The 24419-nt window shown below is 41.4% G+C and overlaps 1 protein-coding gene across 9 annotated transcripts in view; it reads right to left on the reverse strand.

Annotated features, from left to right (window-relative positions):
• The window catches only part of PIP5K1B (phosphatidylinositol-4-phosphate 5-kinase type 1 beta), a 279387-nt gene that overhangs the window by 145532 nt on the left and 109436 nt on the right, over positions 1-24419 (reverse strand). For 7 of the 9 annotated variants that reach the window (XM_023627257.2, XM_023627253.2, XM_070248645.1 and 4 more), the window contains one exon: positions 21002-21070. In XM_023627257.2, the coding sequence (XP_023483025.1) occupies positions 21002-21070 (69 nt within the window). Of the gene's footprint in view, positions 1-9796; positions 9985-21001; positions 21071-24419 lie in introns of those variants that run through there. The other 2 variants (XM_014735419.3, XM_070248644.1) reach the window with 2 other exon arrangements.

Consider the following 24419-nt stretch of genomic DNA (forward strand, 5'->3'; position numbering starts at 1 on the left):
CCACACTCTCTCTCCAACTACACTAACCTATGTGCCATCTAACTACAGTGCCTTGCTCAGTGCTCAACTCGGTGTTGGCTGAATGCCTGAGTAGATGATATGAGACGGAGAAAGACCATCTCAACCCTAAGAGTCTATGAGGCTATGGACATATCACCCCTAATGTGGAGGATCACATTCTTTAGGCCCTGCAGCAGCCAAACTTTCATGATGCATATAAGCAAGCGGTTCTCTGTCTAGAAATTTCTGTGTTATTTTCTCTCGCATGTTCCTTGAGTCTGCTGTACAAAAGGACTGGCTGATTCCCGACCTTGTCTTGACCTCCAACAGCCTCTGATAACCCCTCTTCTGATCCACACCTTCAACTTCTGCTCTTCCAGGCCCCTTTGATACAGCCTGTTCCTGTGCATAGTCCTTCTACCCTTGTGTCTGACAGTTGACTTTAGGTGGCTACGTGGAGGGTTGATTAGAAACAGCTTGGCTTGTGAAATAGACGTACCTGATATAGTATACAGCTTGGGGGAAATTTCTACAGTCCAGCTGGGTAAGAGAATAGCTTTTCCCAAGAGGAGCAGTGTCTCACTGGGAACTGAAGTGAGGGAAAGCGGTCCCAGTCTCTCTGCTCAACCACCACCAACCAGGACGGCTGGAATACAGCACAGGTGGTCTTGATGCCAAGCACCACAGCTGCTCATATTTACAGGTTTGTGTGGTCAAGGGGTGTTATTTTCATGAGAGGGGAACCACTTGCTATCAGCCCTACAAAATGAGCATGATTGGAAATACCTGTGTCTCTATCCCATGATTTAATTTGTTTGGAATTTAACCACCTGCCAATGGAGGAAAAACCCAAACAATACGGAAATTTTTTTCCAAAGATTCAAAAAGGAACAAGGAGGGGCCGGCCCCGTGGCCAAGTGGTTAAATTTGCGCACTCTGCTTCGGCGGCCCAGGGTTTTGCATGTTCGGATCCTGGGCGCGGATGTGGCACTGTTCAGCAAGCCATGCTGAGGTGGTGTCCCATACGGCACAACCAGAAGCACTCACAACTAGAATGTACAACTATGTACTGGGGGGCTTTGGAGAGAAGAAAAAAAAAAAGGAACAAGGAAATAAACAATTCTTATAACACTAAGTCCCTGAGCAGAACACAGTACACAGGCAGGGCTCTCACAGACTCCTAACCATTTCCTCCCTCCGGGACTGCTCTCCTTTTCAACTACTGCTGCCACGGTAGTCTTTGCCAAGACTTGACCATGCTGAGGCCCGAGTCCTCACCTGCCAGAGGGTTCCATGATTGGGGATATTTTTGTAAAGAATGGACAAGGGTAAGGCATTTCTTAGTTCTTTATATTCTTAATCATCTTCTTTACTTCTGTGTTTGGTTATCCAAACTATATCACGATCCCCAAACAAAAACATACATCTAAATCCTCAACTACAGAATCCAGATGTGAAGAGCAGAGGGAAGCTAATTTTCAATTCCGGTCCGTGAGAACTGAGACCTGAGAGAGTGCACAGGAGCAGTTCTGGGACTGCTGGGCAAACTCATTCCCTTACCCACTGGACTACAGAAATTTCCCTAAGGCACATACTGTGCTGGTATGTTTATTCCATAAGCTGAGCTGTTTCTAAATTAATCTACTCTCTACATAGTCTTCTAAAGCCAAGTATCAGGTAAGTCATAGATTCCCTTAAGCCAGGGTTTCTGAACCTTGGCCCCACTGACACTTTAGACTGGATAATTCTTTGTTCTGTATATGGGGGACTATCCTGTGCCTTGTCTGATGTTCAGCAGCAGCCCTGGCCTCTACCCACTAGATGCCAATAGTAACTTCCTCCAAACGTGACAACCAAAAGTATCTTGATACATTGCCAAATGCTCCCTGAGGGGAAGGGGGCAAAATTAGCCCAGACTGAGAACCACAGCTTCATCTAAGGGCAACACTCTCATCATATACACCAAGATGAGTCACCCTTCTACCCGCAGGTGAATGTTCCACCCCAAAGCTTGTTTTGTGGTCTGCATATATGCCGTTCATGTCAATGGAATGCCTCGTATTTTTGGTTTATCAAGAACGATGTGTTAAAATTTCACAGTTGTTTTCACTCACATTTTGTTTCATCAGGCCAAGTGCAAAACACAAGTACTGAAGTGATTTAAAGACAAAAAAACCAACAATAGGGAAGCAGGACAGGAAAGTACATACTGTTCACCTTTGTATTGATCTGGTCCTTTAAAATGCAGCCAGCGTTGTGTACACAAACAAGCCTGCCCACCCTCCTACCTTCCACGCATACATATGCACGGACACACAAACACAGGGGCTACTGGGTCCCATGGCAGATGACACTCTAGTTCTCAAGAGTAAACTACACAGGGAGTATTTTTGCCATCTGCGCATGAGAAATGCCCAAGTGGAAATTGATACAAAGGGCATTTCTGGGGCAGATGGCTTGGTCTGGTCACCCAGCACGGGCCTCAAAGGCGCTAGGGATGAGTGCAGCACGCTGAGCAAGGCAGAGGATGCAGAGACTTGCAACTGAGCTCCAGCACTGCTTCTGCACTCAGCACACTCTTGGTCGGGGATCTAAGTATTTGGGCTTCTATTTCCTCACATGCTAATGAACACTTCTATCAGAGGCCTTTCCAACTCTAACAGTCTACGTTTCTAAGAATATAATGCAGACAAATGTCACTTCCACCCACCCTACAATCCTTCTCCTTTCTAAATTAATCATTTCTGCTATTTCCACCTCAAGGGATGGTGACTATTCTCAATTCAACAGAAACTGCAAAAACACACAGGATATCCAATTACTTTCAAGAAAAAGGACCAATCCTGTCATCAGAGGTGATGACCTTATTCCTATTTTTTACCCAAGATTAAATCTCTGTGGATAGCTAATGTTCCATTTTCAAAGAACTATTAAAAAGATCCATCCAAGTCTATCTGAACTGTGTGCTGAAAAAATGGAAAATACCAGTCCCATGGTACCTATGAAGTCATCGGAATATTTATAGCTCTTGACTCCAACCAAGGGACCACCTGACTCTATACCCTATGCAGAATTTTCCATGTATCATTTCCTTCTTCTGCACATGCTTCATAAACATGAAGTGCTTCAGTAAACACCAAAGAAATAACACGGCAAATGGTACTGTGGGAGATGCATAATAATACAGGAAATGAAGGAGACCGTCCGTATTATCTCCAGCAGTGAGCTCAAAATTTGATTTTCAAAACCATCTTCAAAGATTGGCTGCTTCATGTCACAGTAGTAACATGAACCATGTTTGCTTTTCAATCACATGGAGTAGCATCAGAAGCCCAGTTTCACGCTTACACCTTGTAAAATGATCTATTATCTATGCAAATTTATTACAGGGAGATTTAGGTCCTGGAGGTGTGTTTATTATGCTTACTGATTTAAGAGAGGGAGTTAATGGGGCTGGCCCCGTGGCTGAGTGGTTAAGTTCGCGCGCTCCGCTGCAGGCGGCCCAGTGTTTCGTTAGTTCGAATCCTGGGCGCGGACATGGCACTGCTCATCAGACCACGCTGAGGCAGCGTCCCACATGCCACAACTAGAAGAACCCACAACGAAGAATACACAACTATGTACCGGGGGGCTTTGGGGAGAAAAAGGAAAAAATAAAATCTTTAAAAAAAAAAAAAAAGAGAGGGAGTTAAACAGAAGAGGGATGGGAAAGAGGAGAAGGAAATACAGACATGAGACAGTCTCCACACTTCAGGACCTCAGTCAATGACTACTGGAAGTCCCGGACAGACTGACTGTATATGATATAGGGATGACAGAGGGCTCCAGGTGTGCAGAGGAGAACATCGTTAAATTATATTGTGGTACGCAGCACAATCGCCCCAAATATGTGCATGTCCTGATCCCTAGAATCTGTGAAACCTAAGAGTACGTTACCTTAGAAGGGAAAATGTTACCTTACAAGGTTGCAGATGCAATGAAGATCGCTAATCAGCTGATCTTGAGATGGGGAGATTGTCCTGGATTATCCAGATGGGCCCTATGTAATAACATGGGTCTTTAAAAGTGAAAAAAGAGGAGGCAAAAGAGAGGGTGTGTGAAATACAGTGTGAAAAGGACTCAACTTGCCATTGCTGGCCTTGAAGATGGAGGATGGGACCACGAGCCAAGGAACGCAAGTGGCCCCTAGAAGCTGGAAAAGGCAAGGAAATGGATTCTCTTCTTGAGCTTCCAGAAAGGAACACAGCTCTGTCAACACCTTGCTTTTAGCTTGGTGAGACATATGTTGAATGTCTATCTTATAAAACTGTATGATAATAAGTTTGCATTGTTTTAAGCCACTAAGATTACAGTAATTCGTTACAACAGCAAAAAAAGATTAATGCATATATCCATTTTAAAATACTCTTAATACTTTTAGGTCCTATTTATACAAGGCATCCCAACCCTTCCACTCTTTTCTCCACTAGCCCCAAAAGGTGGATCTATTTATAGACAAGATATTCTACTGGGACCTGTCTAGAGTGGTTTGGAATCAGTTTTTGTCTTTAAGACAAAAGTCACATGTGCCCATTAGTACACAGTGTGTTTAAACACAGTCAAGTCAGACCAAAGGGACTGACTGTCGGATGAGTATCTCTTTCTTTAAACTCAATGTTTACAAATAATTATTTCCAAGGTACTCTTCACAGCTAATTTGCACTGGGCTAAATTAAGGAGATGGGTTTGCATGTCTGTGGTCCCAGTGCATGGTACAAAAGCCTTAGCTGATCATTTCTTGAATGAATGAGCAGACAGGTGATGACTTTGCAATGGAAGAATGGACTTGAGGCTTCTGGATGGGAGAAGGTCTCTACAGGAGCTCTTTGGACTAGAGATGCCCAAGGTTGGACCCAACAAGAATCCAGTCCTCTGGGTTTCCTCCTCTTCTTCCCACAGGACCTCTTCTACATCTTAGGCTCTGGTTATGGCAGGACTCCTCTAGGCTTGAGGAGCAAGAGGGGTGGGGGACACAGTACCAAGCTTTATGCACACTTCAGTTTATATTCCTATAAGATTGAGACTCTCATGACAGACTTGTGATAATTTTCTGGTGTGTTCACTTCCCTGCAACATAGAAGAGAGAGGAAATCTCCACTTTTTCCCATAGAGAATTAATCTTTTTAAGCTCATAGAGTCATTTGAGTTTCTAATCGACAGGGTGTTTAAGGAAGGGTGGGAAAATAGGCAAGATGTTATTTGCACCAAAGCAAAACCAACTCAGACTTTCTTGAAACTGATGAGAAATAAAGTGTAACCTCTCCACGACCCTTCACCTCTGTCTCTCTCACTTTTCCATGGCATCCTGCATGGCCTGAACAAAGCAATTGCTGCAGGGGAAGATCACAGAATAAAAACAAACAAACAAAACACAAAATAAACATGAAAAACCCAAGAAACTTCAAGGGCATTTAGTGGTCATCCACACCCTCAATTTTACAAATGGCGAAACGGAAGCTCAAATATACCATGAAATTAGATTCAGAAGTAAAACTGAGATGAATAAAGAAACAATCTTAGGCTAAACAAAAAACCCACCTTTGTTTGTTTCTTATCCCAAACAATATTTCTCAGGCAGAATGGTTTCAACAACTTGCCTAATGCCAGAATAGCTTGTGAAAAGCATTAAACCTTAGGATAATTTCCACACAGATTACTCTGTTATGGAGGAAAGATCAGCAGGCTTATAGGAAAAAACTCTACAAATTGCCCCAAACTATAAGGAAATAATACAATTACCCTGTCCATCTGGACTGATACAAAATCTAAATTAAATAATATTTTATGAGAAACATGGCTTTATTATTTTCAAATACTTGGAGTATCTGAAAAAGCTAACTGTGTTTCCAATGACTGCCTTTCTGTGGTCTGCTTAAATCAATTACATAAAAAAGTCAATATCCAATGAAAAATTTGAGAAACTTTTAGTGAAACTAGGATCAGAAAGAAACTTTCTTAATATGGAAAACAATTCTTGTGCTAAGTGACAACATTATACTATTGGAAACACTAGAAGGACACTTCCCAAACGTTTGCGACCAAGGGATTTTCATTTATGTATCTATTAATAACCTGTGTGTGCCAAAAAATGCACTCCAGGAAACAGCAGAAGAGCCATTTGTCTTTTAAAATCATGAACAAGACAAGGCTGCCCTTTTATCACAGAGATTCTTTGATACTATTTTGGAAGATCAAGCTAATAAAATAAGACAAGAAAACCAAATACAAAACGTTAGTTAGAAGGAGAAAAGTTACAATTTACAGATGATATCACTGTTGCCAAGAATCAATCAAGAACCTAGTAGAATAATATAAAAAAATCAAGTTGGCAGTTTACAAAATAAACTCACACAAATCAAGATCTTATCTATTCCCAGCTAGAAAATGCAATTAGAAAAACAACGAATCCTACTCACAATAGGGACCCCCCCACAATAATAATAACAAAGAACCCCACAAAAGTTACTCAGAAGTATATTTAACTAAAAATAGGTATAGAATCTCGGAATAAAATAAAAATTTACTGAGGAACATAAAAATAAATATATAGACATTTCATTATTGGATGGGAAGACTCAATAGTGAAAGATGCTACTTCTCTCTCAATTCATTAAAAAAATTTTTAAAATTTCAACAAAAACCACAATATAAATCTTTTTAGAGGTAATGATCTTATAATTCTGAAGTTCAATTAGAGGAATAAATGTAAAACATCATCAGAAAATTTTTGAAAGTTAAGAATACCATGGGAAGTCTTGCATTACAAATATTACAATTCAGACAAAGCACTACGAGCACAAAATAAAAAAATGAGAGCAAAGACAAAAGCCTTAAGGGAAATATTAACAAATTTGATTTTATAAAAGCTTGGGTCAAAAACGAAAAAACAAGCAAGATTGAAAGACTAATTTAAAACCAGAAAAACATTTGCAACAAAAATACAAGCCCTTAGTATATAAGTAGCTCTTATGAATAAGACACAATTCTCAAAAGACGACATACAAATGAATAAAAATCATCTGGAAAAAAATGGTCAAACTTATTAGTGATAAAAATGGATGCTAATGAAAATTAAGGCATTTTCACCTGTCCAGCTGGCAAAGAATCTTAAAAAGAACAGTGCTCAGCATTAGTGAGGACCTGGGAAAACAGACCCTCCCCTAAATCAGCTGGAGGGAGGCTCAGCTGGGATAATCTTTTTGAAGGTAATTCAGTAATAGTGCTAAAATATCCAGATCCTTTAACTTGGTTCCACGAGGTCACAGGCCTTGTCTTCACTCTGTATCCCTGCTGCCTAACACAAGTAGGAGCTCAGATGTATTTAGTGAGCGAGAAGATGTGGGGAAATAGGCATTCTGGGGCCTTGGAAAGCTGAGAACAAAGATGCTGTACCAGACCACTGGGTGCTGACTTCTCTGGTCCAGGTGACCTTGCTGAGGATGAGTTTGGGTCACTAAGCAGGAAGGATGAGGGTGGTTGCAATGTTTCCTCTTCAAAAGTAGATTGTTAAATTCTTCCTTCATGAGGATGGGAGCTTGAGGGTAAAGGGCTATGGCCTGGTACCCTAGATTCGGCCAGACTCTGCCTTGTGCATCAGCCACTATGTGTGTCCCCGAAGGGATTCTGAGGGCCAAGGGATGCCCCACTAGAAGTGCCACATCTGCTTCTGCTCTGTGCAGCCACCTGGCTTCTGGCAAGATACCTTTTCCCTTGGCTAGGTCAATCAAGAGCCTGATCATACTGTGTGGCTTCTTCCTACCCATCTGTAAACTCACTTGAAACAATTCAGGAACTCCATAATCCGAAAAAATACGAATATGTCAATGGAAGATATATGTCAATGGAAGTGTCCAATATGCTTAAAAAAACTTGCTTAAAAATAAATAAATACATGAATAAAAAATGTGGAGTTAAACACAAAGGCAGCTTAAGCTGGCATCCTCCAAATTCCGAAGGAAAGGGAAACTTAGAACGTTTTTCTTACGTTGAGTACTTCCTTGAAAGACAAGATTTCATCTTACCAAGCAGAATCTCAGATTTTGTTCACAAATGCAACTTCACTGCTTCAAAATCTCTTTTGTACTCACAACTTTAAGATACCCCTAAGTTATAATATTACAGTTACATTCAAATTAAAGCTTCCACAGAACATAGGAGGAGAAGGAATGGTGAAACAGATTTGTCTCCAACTTTAGAATAATTAAGTTAAAATAAGGAAATTATCTTGGGGGAGGATGGTGTTGACTGTGCTTAGTCCTTCCGTGATTTTCTTTAAAATGCATGCAAAGCAAAGCTGGACCTTCCCTGCCCACCCCCATCTTCCCCTTTCCTGCTGTCTTCAATGACACACCCTCACTCATTCTCCTTAGCGAAAACCACACTGTGTTTTCCCCAGGAGGATTCCACTGGCCCGGAAGAGACGCTAGAAATGTGTGAAGGCAGAGACAGAGGAGGGGAAAGGGCTCTTGAAACCCACTACAGTTTTCTCAAACTAAATCAGACACTGGGAGATGGTAAAGCTACAGTAGAAAATTTCACATTTTTATTTAATATGCTGGAAAGCAAAGAAAAATTTTCCCTTTATGGACATAGTGTTTTTTTTTTTTTTTTAATGGTGTCTACAACGAACAACAGTTAGATTTCCTTTTGCCACAGAATCCCACTGCTTTTTGAAAATAAGTTGTCACCTTAATAATCAATAGTAGGGACTACCATCAAGAGAGAACAGGGTCCTAAGCCATTTGGAATTCCAAATTTGAGCAGTGTCCCAGTATGGAAAAGGGTGGAAGTAGCAGTTGTTCCTTGACTAAGTACTGAGTTCTACCCTGTCTGCCAAGTCCTTGTTCTCATGGGGCTCAAGTTCATTGAGGGGGAGTGGGGATCCAGCAAAATTAGTAGCAATTTAATATTTGTATAGCCAACTACCGTCTTCCAAGTGCCTTCTCATACATCCTCAGATTTAATACTCAAACCATCCAGTGGTATTGCTATGCTCAGACATTAAGTGTCTTGCACGAGGCTGAGGTCATAAATGGCAGAGCCAGCCTGACTGCCTCGCCCAGACTCCCTTCTCAGCCCATCGCTGGTGAGGAAGGAAGGAAGAGCAAAAGGGCCAGTGTCCTGTCTGCTCTATCACTGCCTGTCTTTGGGTCCTGAACGCAGCTTTAAAGTCTACACTCTTCCACAATTTTGTGAGGGATGTAGCTGCTTTTAAAACTGCTAGGTTATTATTTCCTCTTACTCCCTTTGAAACAGCAAATCTGAAAAATCATTGATCCTGTTTTTTTCTCCACATTACAAAGAAAAGTATGTTTACTATGCTGCTGTGCTAGAGAAATTGTTCTGCCAATCAATCCCAAATCCTGATTCCCGCCCCCCCCCCCCCCCCCCCCCCCGGCAATTACTGGCATCTTTCTAGGGACAGCCTTTAATTGGCCTAACATCTGTCAAGAATAGAACCTATCAGGAACAGAGTTGGGAAAAGATTGCCTTTTAAAATTCATTGTTAAAGCTCTTCTATGAATGGCTGGTCATAAGCAGTCTGTAGACCATAGACAAGGGGACTTAAGGATGCCACATCATTAATAGCCAACTTTCCAATACCCATACCGATGACACAGATAATCAATATTATCTTTGAAACAGAATAAGCCAAAAGAACTGAACTGAGCTCTTTCAAAATCTTCCTACGATTCAAATATTCAAAGCAAAATTTCACCCCCTTCCTCCCCAACTCCCTCTCCCCAACATATCTCACCTCTAACTGCAGATCTGGAACAGTAGGCTCAAGAACATCTCTCTCTGGAAAGTCTATAAGAATTTTAGAATTAAGAAGAAAAAAGCGATACATCTCTTGAACACTATGTGCCAGGCAGTGTGTGGGACCCTATGGATGTCAAGCTGATTGGGCAAGCCCCCTCCTCTCCAGCTGCTCAGGGTGCAGTTGGCAGGACATAACCGCAAACAATTATGACAAAACAAAGTCATCTATGATATAACAGAGGTATGTGCAGAGCGCTGAGGGAGGCCTGGGAGGAGTGGCTGACCATCTCTGCTTGGGAGGGTGGAGAAGGGGGATGATAGAGGTGTTTCTGGAAAGAAGACATTCTAGAGTGATCCACATGTACAGAATGGAACAGAGATGGACACGTTCAGAGTGGCTGGAGTTACCCATGTGTTGAAGTAACAGAAGGCCAATGGAAGATTATAAAGGATAACTTGGTCAGCTTTGTTTATTTTAGGAATATAACTCTCTGGAGGAGGGTATCAGAAGGTAACATCAGGGGCTGGCCCTGTGGCCGAGTGGTTAAGTTGGTGCGCTCCGCTGCGGGCAGCCCAGTGTTTCGTTGGTTCGAATCCTGGGTGCAGACATGGCACTGCTCAACAAACCACACTGAGGCAATGTCCCACAAGCCACAACTAGAAGGACCCACAACGAAGAATATACAACTATGTACCGGGGGCTTTGGGGGTAAAAGGAAAAAAAATAAAATCTTTAAAAAAAAAAAAAAAAGAAGGTAACATCAAAATGGAGATGTTACCCAGTCCTCTCCTCCATCCATCCCACTAATTCCTGTGGATCTATGGCTCGACAAACTAAACCAGAGCCCTGGCCCTCTCCACCGAGTTGCAAATCCACACGTCCAACTGCCTACTTGACTCTCCCCTTCAGTGGCTCACTGATATCCCCAAACTAACATGTCCAAATTAGAAGACTTGATTTTCCCTCACAAACCTTTCCCCCACACCATCCCTGTCATCCTTGATAAATGGCCACATCTTCTACCCAGGTGCTCGAGTTAGAATCCTGGGACCGTCAATTATTCCTATCATGCCCTCACCCCCTCAGGCAACCATAAGCCAGTCCAGTCGACAGTAACTCTGAAATCTATCTCGAACTTGTTCCCTCCTCTCTTCCTCTTCCTAGTCTACCACCTTAGCTTAGGTCACCACCTATTTCTCTAACTCAGGCTTTCTCAAATTAGCACTAAAGATGTTTGGGGCTGGATAGTTCTTTGTTGTGGGGGACTGTCCTGTTCACTGTAGGAGTATAGCAACATCCCTGGGCTCTAGCCACAAGATACCAGTAGCACTTTCCTCCCCCAGTTGTGACAGCATTGTCTAAGGCCCCCTGGGGGAAAAAATCAGCCCCAGTTGAAAGCCACTGCTCTCACCCCACCTTGCCTCACTCTTCCTTGCTCAGTACCCTCCATCCCACAGGCCTCTCCTTCAGTTCCTTGAATCCACCAAGTTCCTTCCTGCCTCCAGGGCTTGGCAAATGCTGCTCCCTCTGCCAAGAATGCTCTTGCTTTCACTTTTCTGTTGGCTGGCTCCTTCATGCTTGCGATCCCAGCCTCCCGTGTTGCCTCCTTAGGCCCCCCTGAATACATTATTAAAAGGCAGCACCCCCGCCCTTGTTTATTTTCTTCATAGCACTTGTAAAGTTAGTAATTATTTTATTATGTTTACTTTTTTTGGTCTGTCTCTATGAAGACAATGAAAGCATTATTAGGGCAGGGACTTTGTCAGTCTTGGCATACCCCCAAGGCCTAGCACAGTGCCAAGCTAAATAAATATTTGCCAACTGAATAAATGAATGAATGCATGGACAATCAAATGTATGTCTTCTATCCTAAGCACTAACCATACCCTTAACAAAAGGACAAAGCCACAATATGAAAAATTAGCTCAGGAGAATTAGAAGGTCACCTAGACAGCCTATATTTCAGCTCTGCACTCAATAACCAGATGCTCCCTGATCCATAATGCAGTGTAGACAGCAGCACATCTTGGATGAGTAGAAAGCACTGACATAAAAGTAACAGCAGGTCATCTTCTCTCCGCTGGCGAAAAAGTACAGTTAGACCCTGTGAACAGTTAAAAAATTTCCTTATAACTGAACCCAATTGTGTCTCTGGGTTTCTGGGTGTACATATGTATCGGGAGTTAGGCAAAAAAGATACAGGAAGACTGAGAAACTTAATGTTACAGTCCCCAGAGACCACAACCACCTTTTTGTTCTCTCCTTAATGAGGCCTTGAATGTCTCTGGGACAACAGCTTCCATGCAGAGGGCTGAGCTGCCCAATCTTCCTCTCATATGATAAAAGTCACAGACACACGATCCACAGACAGTCAACTGAACTCACCAGAAAATAGGGGAGTACCGTCTGAAGGAACTTAATTCCCACAGGGGAAAATAACTTTCAAAATATTCACCCTCCTGCCCGATACTTTATCAGAGCTTTATTGCTATTGAGCAGATTATTAGTGAGTTATTCCTCCTTCTGTGACAGCCTACAGAACAGTTAGGTTTGAAACGTGTTCTTCTCCTAATTTGACAGTTCAAAATATGTCACTCTCTCCAAGTGGATCCTACATCTCTTACTGTCAATTTTGAGTTCTGTACTTAAGAATAAGTTTTGAAATGATTACTTTACTCGTCATTTTATTTCCAGGGTTTCACACAGTGCCCAAGAGATTGATTTGTTTCCCATTTCAAAATTACTATGTACTTTCTAGAAAAAGGTATTCTTGAGGCTATAGCTCAGATTTCGTTTTCAGAGGTGAGACACACTTTGGTAGAGGAAAGTTGGCTTTTGAACCAGTGAATGAGGGGGAACGTTTTCAAATTGTTCAGTTCTATTCATTTTTTTCCCATCCCAAAGATGGCTGGGTTTATCTGTGTCACTGGCCCCCACTATTTTCCATTTTAATGTCATAGGCATGACAGCGTTCAGACAATACTGCAGTGGTTAGGGTCCAACAGACCCGCGCGAGAGATTAATAATGGGTTAAAATCCCAGCCTTATTCTGCTACTTACTTGCTATGTTCCCTGGAGCAGGTTACTAAACCTCTCTGTCCCTCAGTTTTCTCATCTGTGAAATGGAAATAATCGTACTACCTCACAGGGCTGCTCTGAGATTAAATGAGTTGACGATTCTAAAGAACTTAGAATGGTGGCTGGCATGTGCCAAGCACTTAATAACTGTTAGCTCGTATTATTAACACGGCTTTTAAAATTGCTTCTGATTGGTAATTATTATGCTTTAATTTGCTGAATTAATAGGTTTCTGGCTAGAATAAACTCAATGCAATTTGATAAATAAGATTCTCCCAGCAACCAATGAGTGTAACTCCATAAAAGTGCACAATTTCTGAATAAGCGCATGGCATACGTCCCATTACTGTTTGTTAAGGAGAGAGAAGACTAGAAGCTAAGCTACAACGTTGGTTTTCTTTTCTGGAATCCAGAATAAAGAATTCCAGAATTTTAAATTTCTCTGTTCTTAAACAACTTCTTAAGAACCATCTTTAGAAATCTCCGTTAAGTTTCCAGGCAAGGGAAGAGTGATAAAGAGGGATCAGCCACAGGCTTTGCGACAAGGAGCCTGCTGGCCACACCAGAACCCTGCTGGCCAAGCTGTGTAGGAAGGCACAAGGATCGTCTGCACATATGAAGCCTTTAAACTTGAAAATAAAAGCAACGTTGTGCCCTGAGAGCAGGCACTCCAGCTCAGATGGCCCAACTGGCTGCAGAAACACTGAAAACTCCAGCCTCGCAGCGTCCCATTAACACCAAACTCAACAATGCAGTGGTGGTTGTTGCCCCTGAAGGAAGCTGTGCAGCAAGCTTGGGGTAGGATATTATCTCCTAGAGTCGGTGCTTTTGGAACACCAATGTGATGTTTATTGGAATCAGGGACCAAAAGATGGAGTTTCCATGGTTATCCAGAATGCAGAAGTGCAGCAAACCTGCGTGGCTTAATACAGATACTCCCTCCAAAGTGAATGCTAGAACAGGTCACTTCGAAACAAACAATTCAGGGAAACAACCCAATAGGAGGGTTGGCTTCTCCTCCTATCTGAAGCTGCCAATTGTTTCTGCTTAATTATCTGCAACATCTTGCTTAAAAGTCATAAAGGCAGATTTGAAATCGCTTGCTTTAGGACTTAGCGAGGAAGAAGACAGAAGCACAGGGGATCCCACACAGAAGCTGAGGGATTTGGAGGGAAGATGTGCACAGCGGCGTGGATGGTAATGGTACATGATTATACACACTTCTAAATCGAGCGAGATTATTTAAAAATTCTCCCTCTCTGAACGATGCAGCTCATCTTGCTGCGTAATTTTAAAAACACTACAGCAGCCCATCATCAGGAGCACATCTTTCTCTCTTATTTCCGAAGCTACTGCCATTGGGAAGGAAACAGTGTCTTGCTCCAGCACTCACTGTGTACTCTCCCACGCCCAGGACAGACCGGAGTCGGCACCAGGATGCTAAGTGACTGCTCTCCTCAGGAACCCAGTGCCGGGAGAGGTAGTCACACTGGAAGCCAAGCTCAGTTCTAACAGAACTAACCCAACTGGCAATCAGAGGCTGAGGGATCTTGCTTTTGCGAACAGAAACAGTGACATCACTCATTGGTGTTCTACTTTTCCCAGGATGATGTGCTCACATCTGTTAAATCTTTTGATCCTCACAGCACTATGAGCCGGTCAAGGTAGGTATTAATTACATTTCGTCAATAAGAAAAATTAAGATTCAGATCAATTAGGGAGAATGCCTACGGTTGCATAACTAGTATCTAAAAGAGCTGGACTCACATCCACCCTCTACTTAAAAGGGCAGTTTGGTCTGGGCGAGGGTTTTCAGCCTTGTTGCTACTAAGATTTGGATAATTCTTTGTTGAGCTCTGTCCTGTGCATTGTAGGGTGCAGCACTGCTGGCCTCTACCTCCCAGATGCCAATAGCACCAGCCTCACAACTGTGACAACCAAAACGTATCCAGACATCACCAAATGTTCCCTGGGTGCTGGTTGCGAACAACTTGGTCAGTGTTTTGGATTAAGGTGAATTAAGAATAACACTTGGAATGCCAAAGGATCACTCTTCCTACAGACCAGTGCGGTTGCTATTCACGACAACTGCTGCTCAATGCAAAGACACGGATGTCTCTGTTAAGCTACAGAGTGTACCTCCATCAGTGCAGAAAGCAAGTGCCTTGTTTTACAGAAGTGGTGGCTTTGTAGAATCTGAAGGAAAGGAAGAGTGGTCAGGGCACGGGACACTAGACAGCCCTTCCCCACTAATCTTAAAATGTTACCCATTTCATTTCTGAAACATTCACATGATTCGAAATTAAAAACACATACAAGGTACGTACAGAAAAGTTCCCCCAACTCATGATTCCCACCACCTGGGTCTTCGCAGCGGCAGCCAACGTTACCAGCTGCCTATGGATCTTCCCAGAGTATATTATAAAAGAGCATGTATTTAAATGAATGCTTCCTCTTAGAGGAAAGTGTCTCTGAGTCATTACCTCACTCGTGTTTGAGAAGTCATAAAAGACACCTTTCCCTGCAGCGTGGCAAGGGGCAGGCATTGTTCTTCCCACATCATCACTGCCTGCCTCCCCTGGTGGGGAAACTGGCGTAGACACTGGAATTAAATGACAGCCAAGGTCTTGAAAAATAAAACAAAAGAAAATGGAAAAAAATGGGGAACTTTGATCAAGAACCCTGTTTGTGTCTTAGTCTGGTCAGGTTTCTGCTAGGGCATTCTGAGTGCTGTCATCAAGTGGGCCTGTTACGGTGGAAATCAGTTAGAGATTCACGGCACACCCAAAGCTGGGGTGCTAGTACCAAAGGCGGGTGATCTCCACAGCCATGGCAGCCTGCAGCAGTTATCAAAACCAGAATCTCCCAGTGGGGGCCTATTGTGGGCAGGCTCAGGAAGGAAGGAAAAGTACAGAGAGGAGGGGCGACAGGCCTGGAATGACAACTTTTGGGTGGAAAGTGGAGAGACGAAGAAAAACAAACAGTGGCAGTAAAAATTTCCTGTGTCAGCCCAAGCCCAGGTGATAGGGACACACAGATAAATTCTGATGGACAAGTCACAAAATCAGGACATCATATGGCTGGAGATTTTAATCATCTCCCTGACAAAGAACTGCTAGGTGACCTGGGATAAACCACTGAACCACAGTGACATCTGTTTGTTCTATAAGGGTGGGGCTGGGGTGGGCAATTTCTTCACATAGAAAATAGAGAAAACTCAGGTCTCTGGCATCGGTAATTTACCTGAGTTAAACCATTCTTAAAGTGAAATGATGCCCTGCTTTCTGCTAAGTTTATCACTTTCTTAAAAAAAAACTCCTCTTCTTCAAACTTCTCCGGTTCCATCAATGGCAGAAAATTTCTAGTAGTTACTCTGATTGGAATCATTCAGGTCAGGCGTAACTGCGATTTGTACTGTCATTTCACCATGTCGCTAATCTCCAAACCAATGTCATGGTACCATACTGCCTAGAATTGCGCTATCTAACATGGTAGCCATTAGCCAGATGTGCTTATTTAAATTTAAATTTAACTTAAAAAGAAAAATTCCTCCATAGATACATTGGCCACATTTTAAATGCTTAATAGCCACACACAGCCTGTAGCTACCGTATTAGCGCAGATTATAGAACATTTCCATCATCGCAGAAAGTTCTAATGGACAGGGCTGGCCTAGAACCTAAAATCCAAACTCCTCAAACCAGCAACCAAGGCTGGCTGTCATTTAGAGCCAGCCCATACTTCCAAAATTGCCGGCTACTTTCCCCAAACACTGACACTGAGCTCTGTCTAGGCCAGGCTCTCCCATACCTCCGACAAATCATGTTCACCCCTGATTCTGTGCCTCTGCTCACCAGGTTCCTCATCACTGACACAGATGAGTAGAGAAATCAATGTCAAGTCGCCTAAGGAGCGGCATTTTCTGCCATGACAAAAGGCAATGATGCATCTATGAAATTTTTATCCCAGCAAAATGTTCTGCTAACGAACAACTCCAAAAAAAGGACTCTTCCTCATAAGACTGTAATGAGCTTCAGGCTCGTCAGGACTTGCTAGAGGATTAAGTGAAATGCCACTTCTCTTGGCACTCAGTACCAATCTGAGTTGTTTAATTTTTTCACAGGGGCCTATCCTTTTTCCTCTTAAATATACTGTATGGACATAGGGAGCAGGGAGCAGGTCTTGCATGCATTTCTTCTGCATCTTCCTCTCCTATCTCACTTCTCTACCCAAACAGAGCAGAGGGTGCAAATTGGTCACTGTGTGAGGGCCGGATATGATCAATAGCATGTTGCTTTGTCCAGAGTATATTTTTGAAAAATTTTGGATCACTTGTCAACCTTTAAAAGTTGGGAGATTTCACATCAGAATCCACATTTTTGGTTTCTTGAAAAATCAGTAACTCTAGCAACCCTGGGTGAGCACTCCTGCATAGCTCTATTAGCTGGAGCTGAGTGCCACCTACCCCCTTTTAAGACGGCACGTATTCTCCTGTTTATCACTTTCCCTCTGGTTATTTCACTCCCTCATTTCCTGCCTGGCCCCTGCAGGCTTCTGCGTTTACAACTCTTGTGGAAGACGATAAATGAACTGAGAATGGAAAAACTACACTCTGTAAACACAGCCAGGAGGCCCTTACTGCCTGTCTCAATGGGCGACATGTTTGTTTTAAGCAGCTAAAAACAAAACTCTTATTTTAGCCATTAGCTGAAGACCATGACCTCACCCGCTGATTTTAGCTATTCTTCCTGGGCTCCACAAGAACTGATAATGGATTAGGGAAATGGCCAACTGGAAGAACAGAAGGCAGCCAGCCTAAATAATCACACGCAAACAATTGCGACTCAGAGTAGAACATTGTTCCATGAACACAGAATGCTTCCCCCAAATGCATGGAAATCACAGCACTCATGATGCTGAGTGTTGCTGGCAGCTGCCCAGTGAATCTGCGGCTTCACACAGAAAGGCTAAACTTGTTCACTCTAACCCATATCGATTTCTCCTCTTTTGAACACTTCATTATAGACTGCTGTGTTGTCAAACTGTCTTCGTGTCTTGTCTCTCCCACTCAACCATTAAGTTCCTTATACACTCTTTGCTATCCTTCTCATGGCTAGCACAGCACATCAGGGAGCTCTTAACCTGGGGTCCATGGATTGGCTTCAGTCACAGGCAAACACTAACGGGTTATCAAAGCTCCTTATAAAAAAGGGGCATACCCATGGTCAGTGCTTCAGGACTGGGAAGAAAATTAACTTTAAGGTATTTGTAAAAGGCACAATAGTTAACGAAATGCCTGGTGGCCCTGGTGACATTCCTCTAGTCTGTTAGTTATCATTCTCAGTGTTTTGGCAGCTGCACATTTCCAAAGCACAAGTTTCATGTTTTCATTAAGGTCATGGGTAAAAAACGTTAAGCTATACAGGGCCAACTTCTGTACCATACTGTAGAGACTAAGTGAATAGGGAGCAAAACTGCCATTCTGTCCAACTGGGTACAAACACACTAACCATAATATTTAATCCCTACTTCTCCACCTTGTCTGAAAGGATGCTGCAAGAATCTTCCAGGTGCCTTTAATTCAAGATTCATCAAACTTGAGCATTCTCCTTATCTGCGACTAATTTAATGACTCCTTCTTAATAGGAAATGTAGTTAATTTGACATAAACTATATCTTTGCGAAGTTCTGCAGGTTTGTGAAACACATGTGTCTTCTCCAAATGTACATAAGCCATATCTTTACTAACCTATGCTCAAGTTATGCTGAGCAATGGTCTCACTTACATCTGGTTTCCAGAATGTATCTTTTCCTCATTTTTGAAAATAAGGATGATATTTGCTTATTTCCTGCCTTTTGAAACTCTCCCATTCTCCTGATTTTTCTAAGCTCACACTCAGTAGTTTCCCTACTCCAGCTCTGAGTTCTTTCATCTGGGAAATGGTTCACCTGGGCCTAGAGGCAAATAGATTTGCAATAGCTAATGTAACAGTTATTATCATCTCTCCTAACTCCACCATTAACAACTCCAGTTTGAAGATCTTTTGCCTTCATTGAGAAGAATTAAATTGAATAGTTCAGCTTGGCTTTTACCTACTAAAGCACCACCTTCCCTTAGCGATTCCTTCTTGCTGTGCCTGTCAACAGCATGTTTACTGAGGGCGCAGGTCTAGGCACTGCGCTCTCTTCTCGGTGCTTGTCTTACAGAGAAGGTAAATACCTCCTCCTCCACTACTTACCTTTCTTTTAAAATCAGATCATCAAAAAGATCCCTATGTCATCACACATTTAAAAAAAATCATTTGTGTTTTTTTTTCCTCTTAAGTTTCCTGCATCTTCTCTTATTTTTCAGAATTATTTGCTATCTTAGAATGTGACTTTTAGTTTCTATAACCTTCCCAACATCGCTGATTTCAATATTCTGTTAGAGACATTAATCATAGAATCATATCTATAATATGGTTGAAAACCTACTTTACCAAATTCTTGGGCAGGGCACACTTACCAAACTCCAAGATATTCTTTCTATTACTTTTATATCAATAAAGAACTCCTATAGGTCAGAATTCAGTCAAGAATTTAGTGCCTCGCTGCTGATAGAGAAAATTGCCTGAAACTCATCTGAAGTAATAACAGGCTGGCAATGTGACCATCTCTACATTGGTCTCATACTTGACTGAATTTACAAGGAGTTTTGGGTAAAAGAGATAAGATTTGGTTTTCCACCTGCGTCTAAAAATAAATAGTATATATATTTTTTTAAGTAGAAATCATTTTTTTTTAAAGATTTGCCCTGAGCTAACATCTGTTACCAATTTTCCTTTTTTCTTTTTTTTTCCTCCCCAAAGCCCCAGTGCATGGTTGTACATCCTAGTTGTATGTCCTTCTAGTTCTTCTACGTGAGCTGCCACCACAGCATGGCAACTGACAGATGGGTGGTTTGGTTCTGCAACCAGGAAATGAATCTGGGCTGCTGAAGCGGCGAGAGGGCCAAACTTCAACCACTAGGCCATCAGGGCTGACTCTAAATAGCGTATTTCTGCGTTTAGTCAGATGCACAAATTCTGTAAGATATATAACACGACTTCCAAGCTCTTGAGTCTTCACCCTCCTGTTCCCCAAACACATCATCACTTTGAGTGGCAACCTCTCTGTTTATATTTCTAGGTTTGGCTGAGTAGGAAAGTCAGAAGAAAAGATACACCAGGAAAAGGGGCATATTTTCCCGCATGAAAATTGAACAGGAAATACATCATGTTAGTTCCATGACCTGAATATGTGGACAGATCAGATGGCTCATGTACTTTATGACAAAACTTCTTGCTAGCTATTCATTCAAGAGTAAAAGACAAAAGGAAAAGTTAAGATATAATAAACCTTCAATACACAAACCTCCTACTCCTAAGAGGAAAAGAGGGCAAGAACTTTTTAAAAGCTAAAATGTGTGGTCAATCTAAAATCAGAAGTAATGGTGCCTGGGGGCATATAGTACCCAGTCATGTTCCTGAACATTAGATTGGTTGCTGGCAGACAAGAATTCAAAGTCAAAGAATGGTAAGGTAAGACACGCTGGGAAGTCTGGAAAGAGATTTTTGTGTTATGTTATATGGCAATTAGGAGTTAAGGTTGCAGAGGAAATTAAAGTTGCTAATCAGCTGACTTTAAAATAAAGAGATTATCCTGGATTATCCAGGAAGGCTCAGTGTAATCACAAGGGTCCTTTGAAGTGTCAGAGTGAACAGCCTGAGAAAGACCAGTCTTGACTGGCTTTGAAAGTGGAAGGGAGCACGATGCAGAAAATGCAGGTGGCCTGAGATGCTGGAAAAGAGGAGGAGATGGCCTCTCCCCGGAGCCTCCAGAAAGGAACGCAGCCATGTAGACACCTAGATCTTGGCCCAGTGAGACCCATGCCGGACCTGTGACCGACAGAACCATAAGATAATACATTTGTGTTGTTTAAGTCACTCAGTTCATGGTAATTAGTTGCAGCAGCAATAGAAACTAAGGCAGTAACTTACATAGACTGCTTTGGAGGAAAGAAAGGCCTATGACGATCTTAACATTCCAAACAGTAAAAGTGTTCTTTCTGAGCTGAAGAAAGAGAATAAAACACTCACTCACCTTTTTATAGGTTTTTTCTTCATTTTGTTTCCCAGGTGCTGCATCTCCATTTTCAGCAGCAGACGACATCTACAAGAGAAAAACATACCTATTTGAATTTACAGCTCTACTCTGAAATACAATATGCTAATAATATTGCCAACTAGAGGATCTATTTTGGTTAATCACGGTTTTGTTGTTATTGTTGTTGTCGCCAAGAAAGGACGTGATTGCTCACAATACTAAAAACAAATCTTTGTTTCCCAATCTTTCAAAAGTAAATTTTTGCTTCCAGATCATTTTGGTAGTATGCTTTACTCCATATGCTATAAGAAAGATGTTATGTAAGTTCAAGCCCATATCATGTGGATAAGTTGCTTTCTACAAAGCTTTTTTTTTTTTAAAAAAAATAACCCTTATTTTCTGGTTATAGATGATTCCTCTAAAAGTATCTGGAAAGTACCAAAAAACATGAATGAGGACAGAAAAAATTACTCAATTCTGCTGCCCTCAGGCAACTCCATTATTCAGATTTTTGTATATTTGTTTCCCCCTTTTGTTCCATGCACTTTCACACTAAAAATACGATACCATCTTACCCAGCATTTTTCACTTAACGTTTATGTAATAAGCATTTTCCCATTTGATTATAAAAATCTCATCGTAAGAATAATTTTTTCTAGTTGTAAGCTACACCACTGTGTGAACACAATTGTGTGTTAATACTTTAGTTAATAATGCTAACATGGAAGGATAGTTGAGGTGGTCCATGGGTTTTGCTTCTAGAAGTAATATAACAATAATTATTTCATGCTTCTTTCTTTGTCCAACTTCAGTGTTTTCTGGGATTAGATTCCTAGAATCACTAGGTCATTGAAAAATTGAAAGCTCTTACAACATATTGCTAAATTTCTTGCCAAGAAGAACATACCCATTCACACCATCAGCAGCAAGTGGGAACTGGTTTCATGACAGGCTTAGCAGTGAGTATTATCATTTTAAATATCTTTGCTAATTTGACAGGTGAAAGAAAGCAGCTCTTGATTTTAATTTGCATCTTTGAAAACTAGCAGTGAAGGTTAACATTGTTTGCATATCTTTTTTTAGCTGTTTGTATTTCTTCTTTTGAGTTTTTTACTGTTTTGTCCATTTATCTGTTGGGGTCTTGGTGTTTTAGTTATTGATTTTTACCTATTATGGTTATTGATATTAGTGGTTTCCTTATTGATTTTTATGTATTAAGGTTATTAATCTGTTTCCAAGTGCATTATTATTTTCCATGCTGCTGTCTTTTGTTTTATAATTATGACATGAAGAAATTTCGTATTTTTCATACTCAAAACCATTGAATACTTTTGTGATTTCTTCCCAATGCTTTTAGATAAATATTTTTTCATTTGGAGATTATCAGATGTTTAAACATGGGTTCCTGTCACTTTTTAATGATAAGATTTTTGCATTTAACTTTTAATTCATGTGAATTTTTAAAGCCAGTTACTTCTGTGGTAAACAAGCATAGCTACACAATCAGGGAACCATATTTAAGGGTCTTATGTTAAACTGCATGAAGGGCTAGAAAGTTCTAGACACCACAGAGGGACAAAACTTCTGACTTTCTCACAAGCCTTTGAAGCACATTTTAAATTTTGGACCTTTAATAAACAAAGTGTGTGCCAAACCTTAGAATTTGCCAGCCATTTCTCTGCACTGGAACTAAATGACTGATTTTACCCCCACTGCCATGAAGCTGATGTGACTAAAAACCATCCAGGAAGATGAAAGAATGGACCACACAGAGCCAACCTCACCATACCTATTACTGCCCACCACTCAAACCATCCCCTTAGATCAATTTTCAATTCCATTCGTGTCCATTCAATTTGTCCATATCAGAATACGGAGTTTTCAAAGACAGATGTTTCATACCCTACTGCTGCCCATGCTGTATCTGCTTAATTCGTTTAAAGAATAATTGGTCTTTCTAGTGTCTTCATAATATTTTGGTGAATTTTGAATATATGTAAGTGGAATTAAAATGTCTGAAAAGTTTTGTAATATCAGGCTCAGGGTAAAAAAAAAAATAAAAAAAACCCAAACCCTCTATCATCTCCCTCCAAAAAAACTTAAATTATACAATTACTTTAAGAATATATAGGTATTTATCTGATATTTGATCCCTGAATTGGCAAAGATTTTTACAAGCTTAAGAGTTGTAGAGGGGGGCCAGCCCCATGGCCGAGTGGTTAAAGTTTCATGTGCTCTGCTTCAGTGGCCCAGGTTCGTGGGTTCAGATCCTGGGTGTGGACCCACTCTACTCATCAGCCATGCTGTGGAGGCAACCCACATACAAAATAGAGGAAGATTGGCAGAGATGTTAGCTAAGGGATAATCTTCCTCAAGCCAAAAAAGAGAAAGATTGCCAATGGATGTTAGCTCAGGGAGAATCTTCCTCACCAAAAAAAAAAAAAAAAAAAAGTTGCAGAGGAATCACAAGTGAAAAAAAATTAATTGATTTGACTATCCAAAATTATCAAATTCTTACTGCCAAAATAGATCATAAGGCAAGCAACAAGTTGGAAAACATGGCAAAGAATGTGACAAACGTGAAAAATTCCCAAACATAAAAAGCTTATTTAAATTGTGCAGATTCCATCCCCTCTCACCCATTCCAGACATTACTCTTGCAATTCTCCCCTTTCTCTCCTCATCGTCAATTTTTCACTCTACTTCATTCCCATCAGCATTCTGTCATTTCTTCCATCTTAAAAAATAAAAACCCTTCTCTTGATTCCACTTCCCCCTCACTTCCTTATTCACACTTGTGGCAAAACTCCTTGAAAAAGATGTCTCTACTCTCAATCCCTGATTCCTTTTCTTATCTTCTCTCTTTAACACACTCCACTCAAGGTTTTGTTCCCACCACTGCCCTGAGAACGTCTTCATCAAGGTCACCAATGACCTCCACGTTGCCAAAACCAAGAGCTAATTCTAAGCCCCCATTTTGCCTGATCTATCAGATTACTGACACACATGTCATGCCCTCCTCGATTGATTTTCTTCACTTGGCTTCTAGAGCACCATACTCTCCTGGTTTTATTTTTTCCCCCTATCTTCTTGGTAACATTCCAGCCTCTTTAGTTGGTTCCTCCTTCTCTCTGCCTAACCTCTTACGGTTGGAGTGTCCAGGACTGAATCCTTGGGTCTCTTCTCTATCCATACTCGCTTTTTTGGGGATCTCTAAATCTCTCTTCAAACTCCAGACTTGCATATCCAATTGTCTTCTTGATATCTCCACTTGGATCTCAAACAGACGCCTAAAATTTTGCAAATCTGAAACTGAATTCCTGATATTCTCTCCCAAACTTCCTTCACTTATACTTTCCTCATCTCAGTTAATGGCCTCTCCAACCTTTTGCTGTTCAGGCTCCAAATCTCAGAG

Source organism: Equus caballus, chromosome 23 (genome assembly GCF_041296265.1).
Source record: "Equus caballus isolate H_3958 breed thoroughbred chromosome 23, TB-T2T, whole genome shotgun sequence".
Taxonomy (NCBI): Eukaryota; Metazoa; Chordata; class Mammalia; order Perissodactyla; family Equidae; genus Equus; species Equus caballus.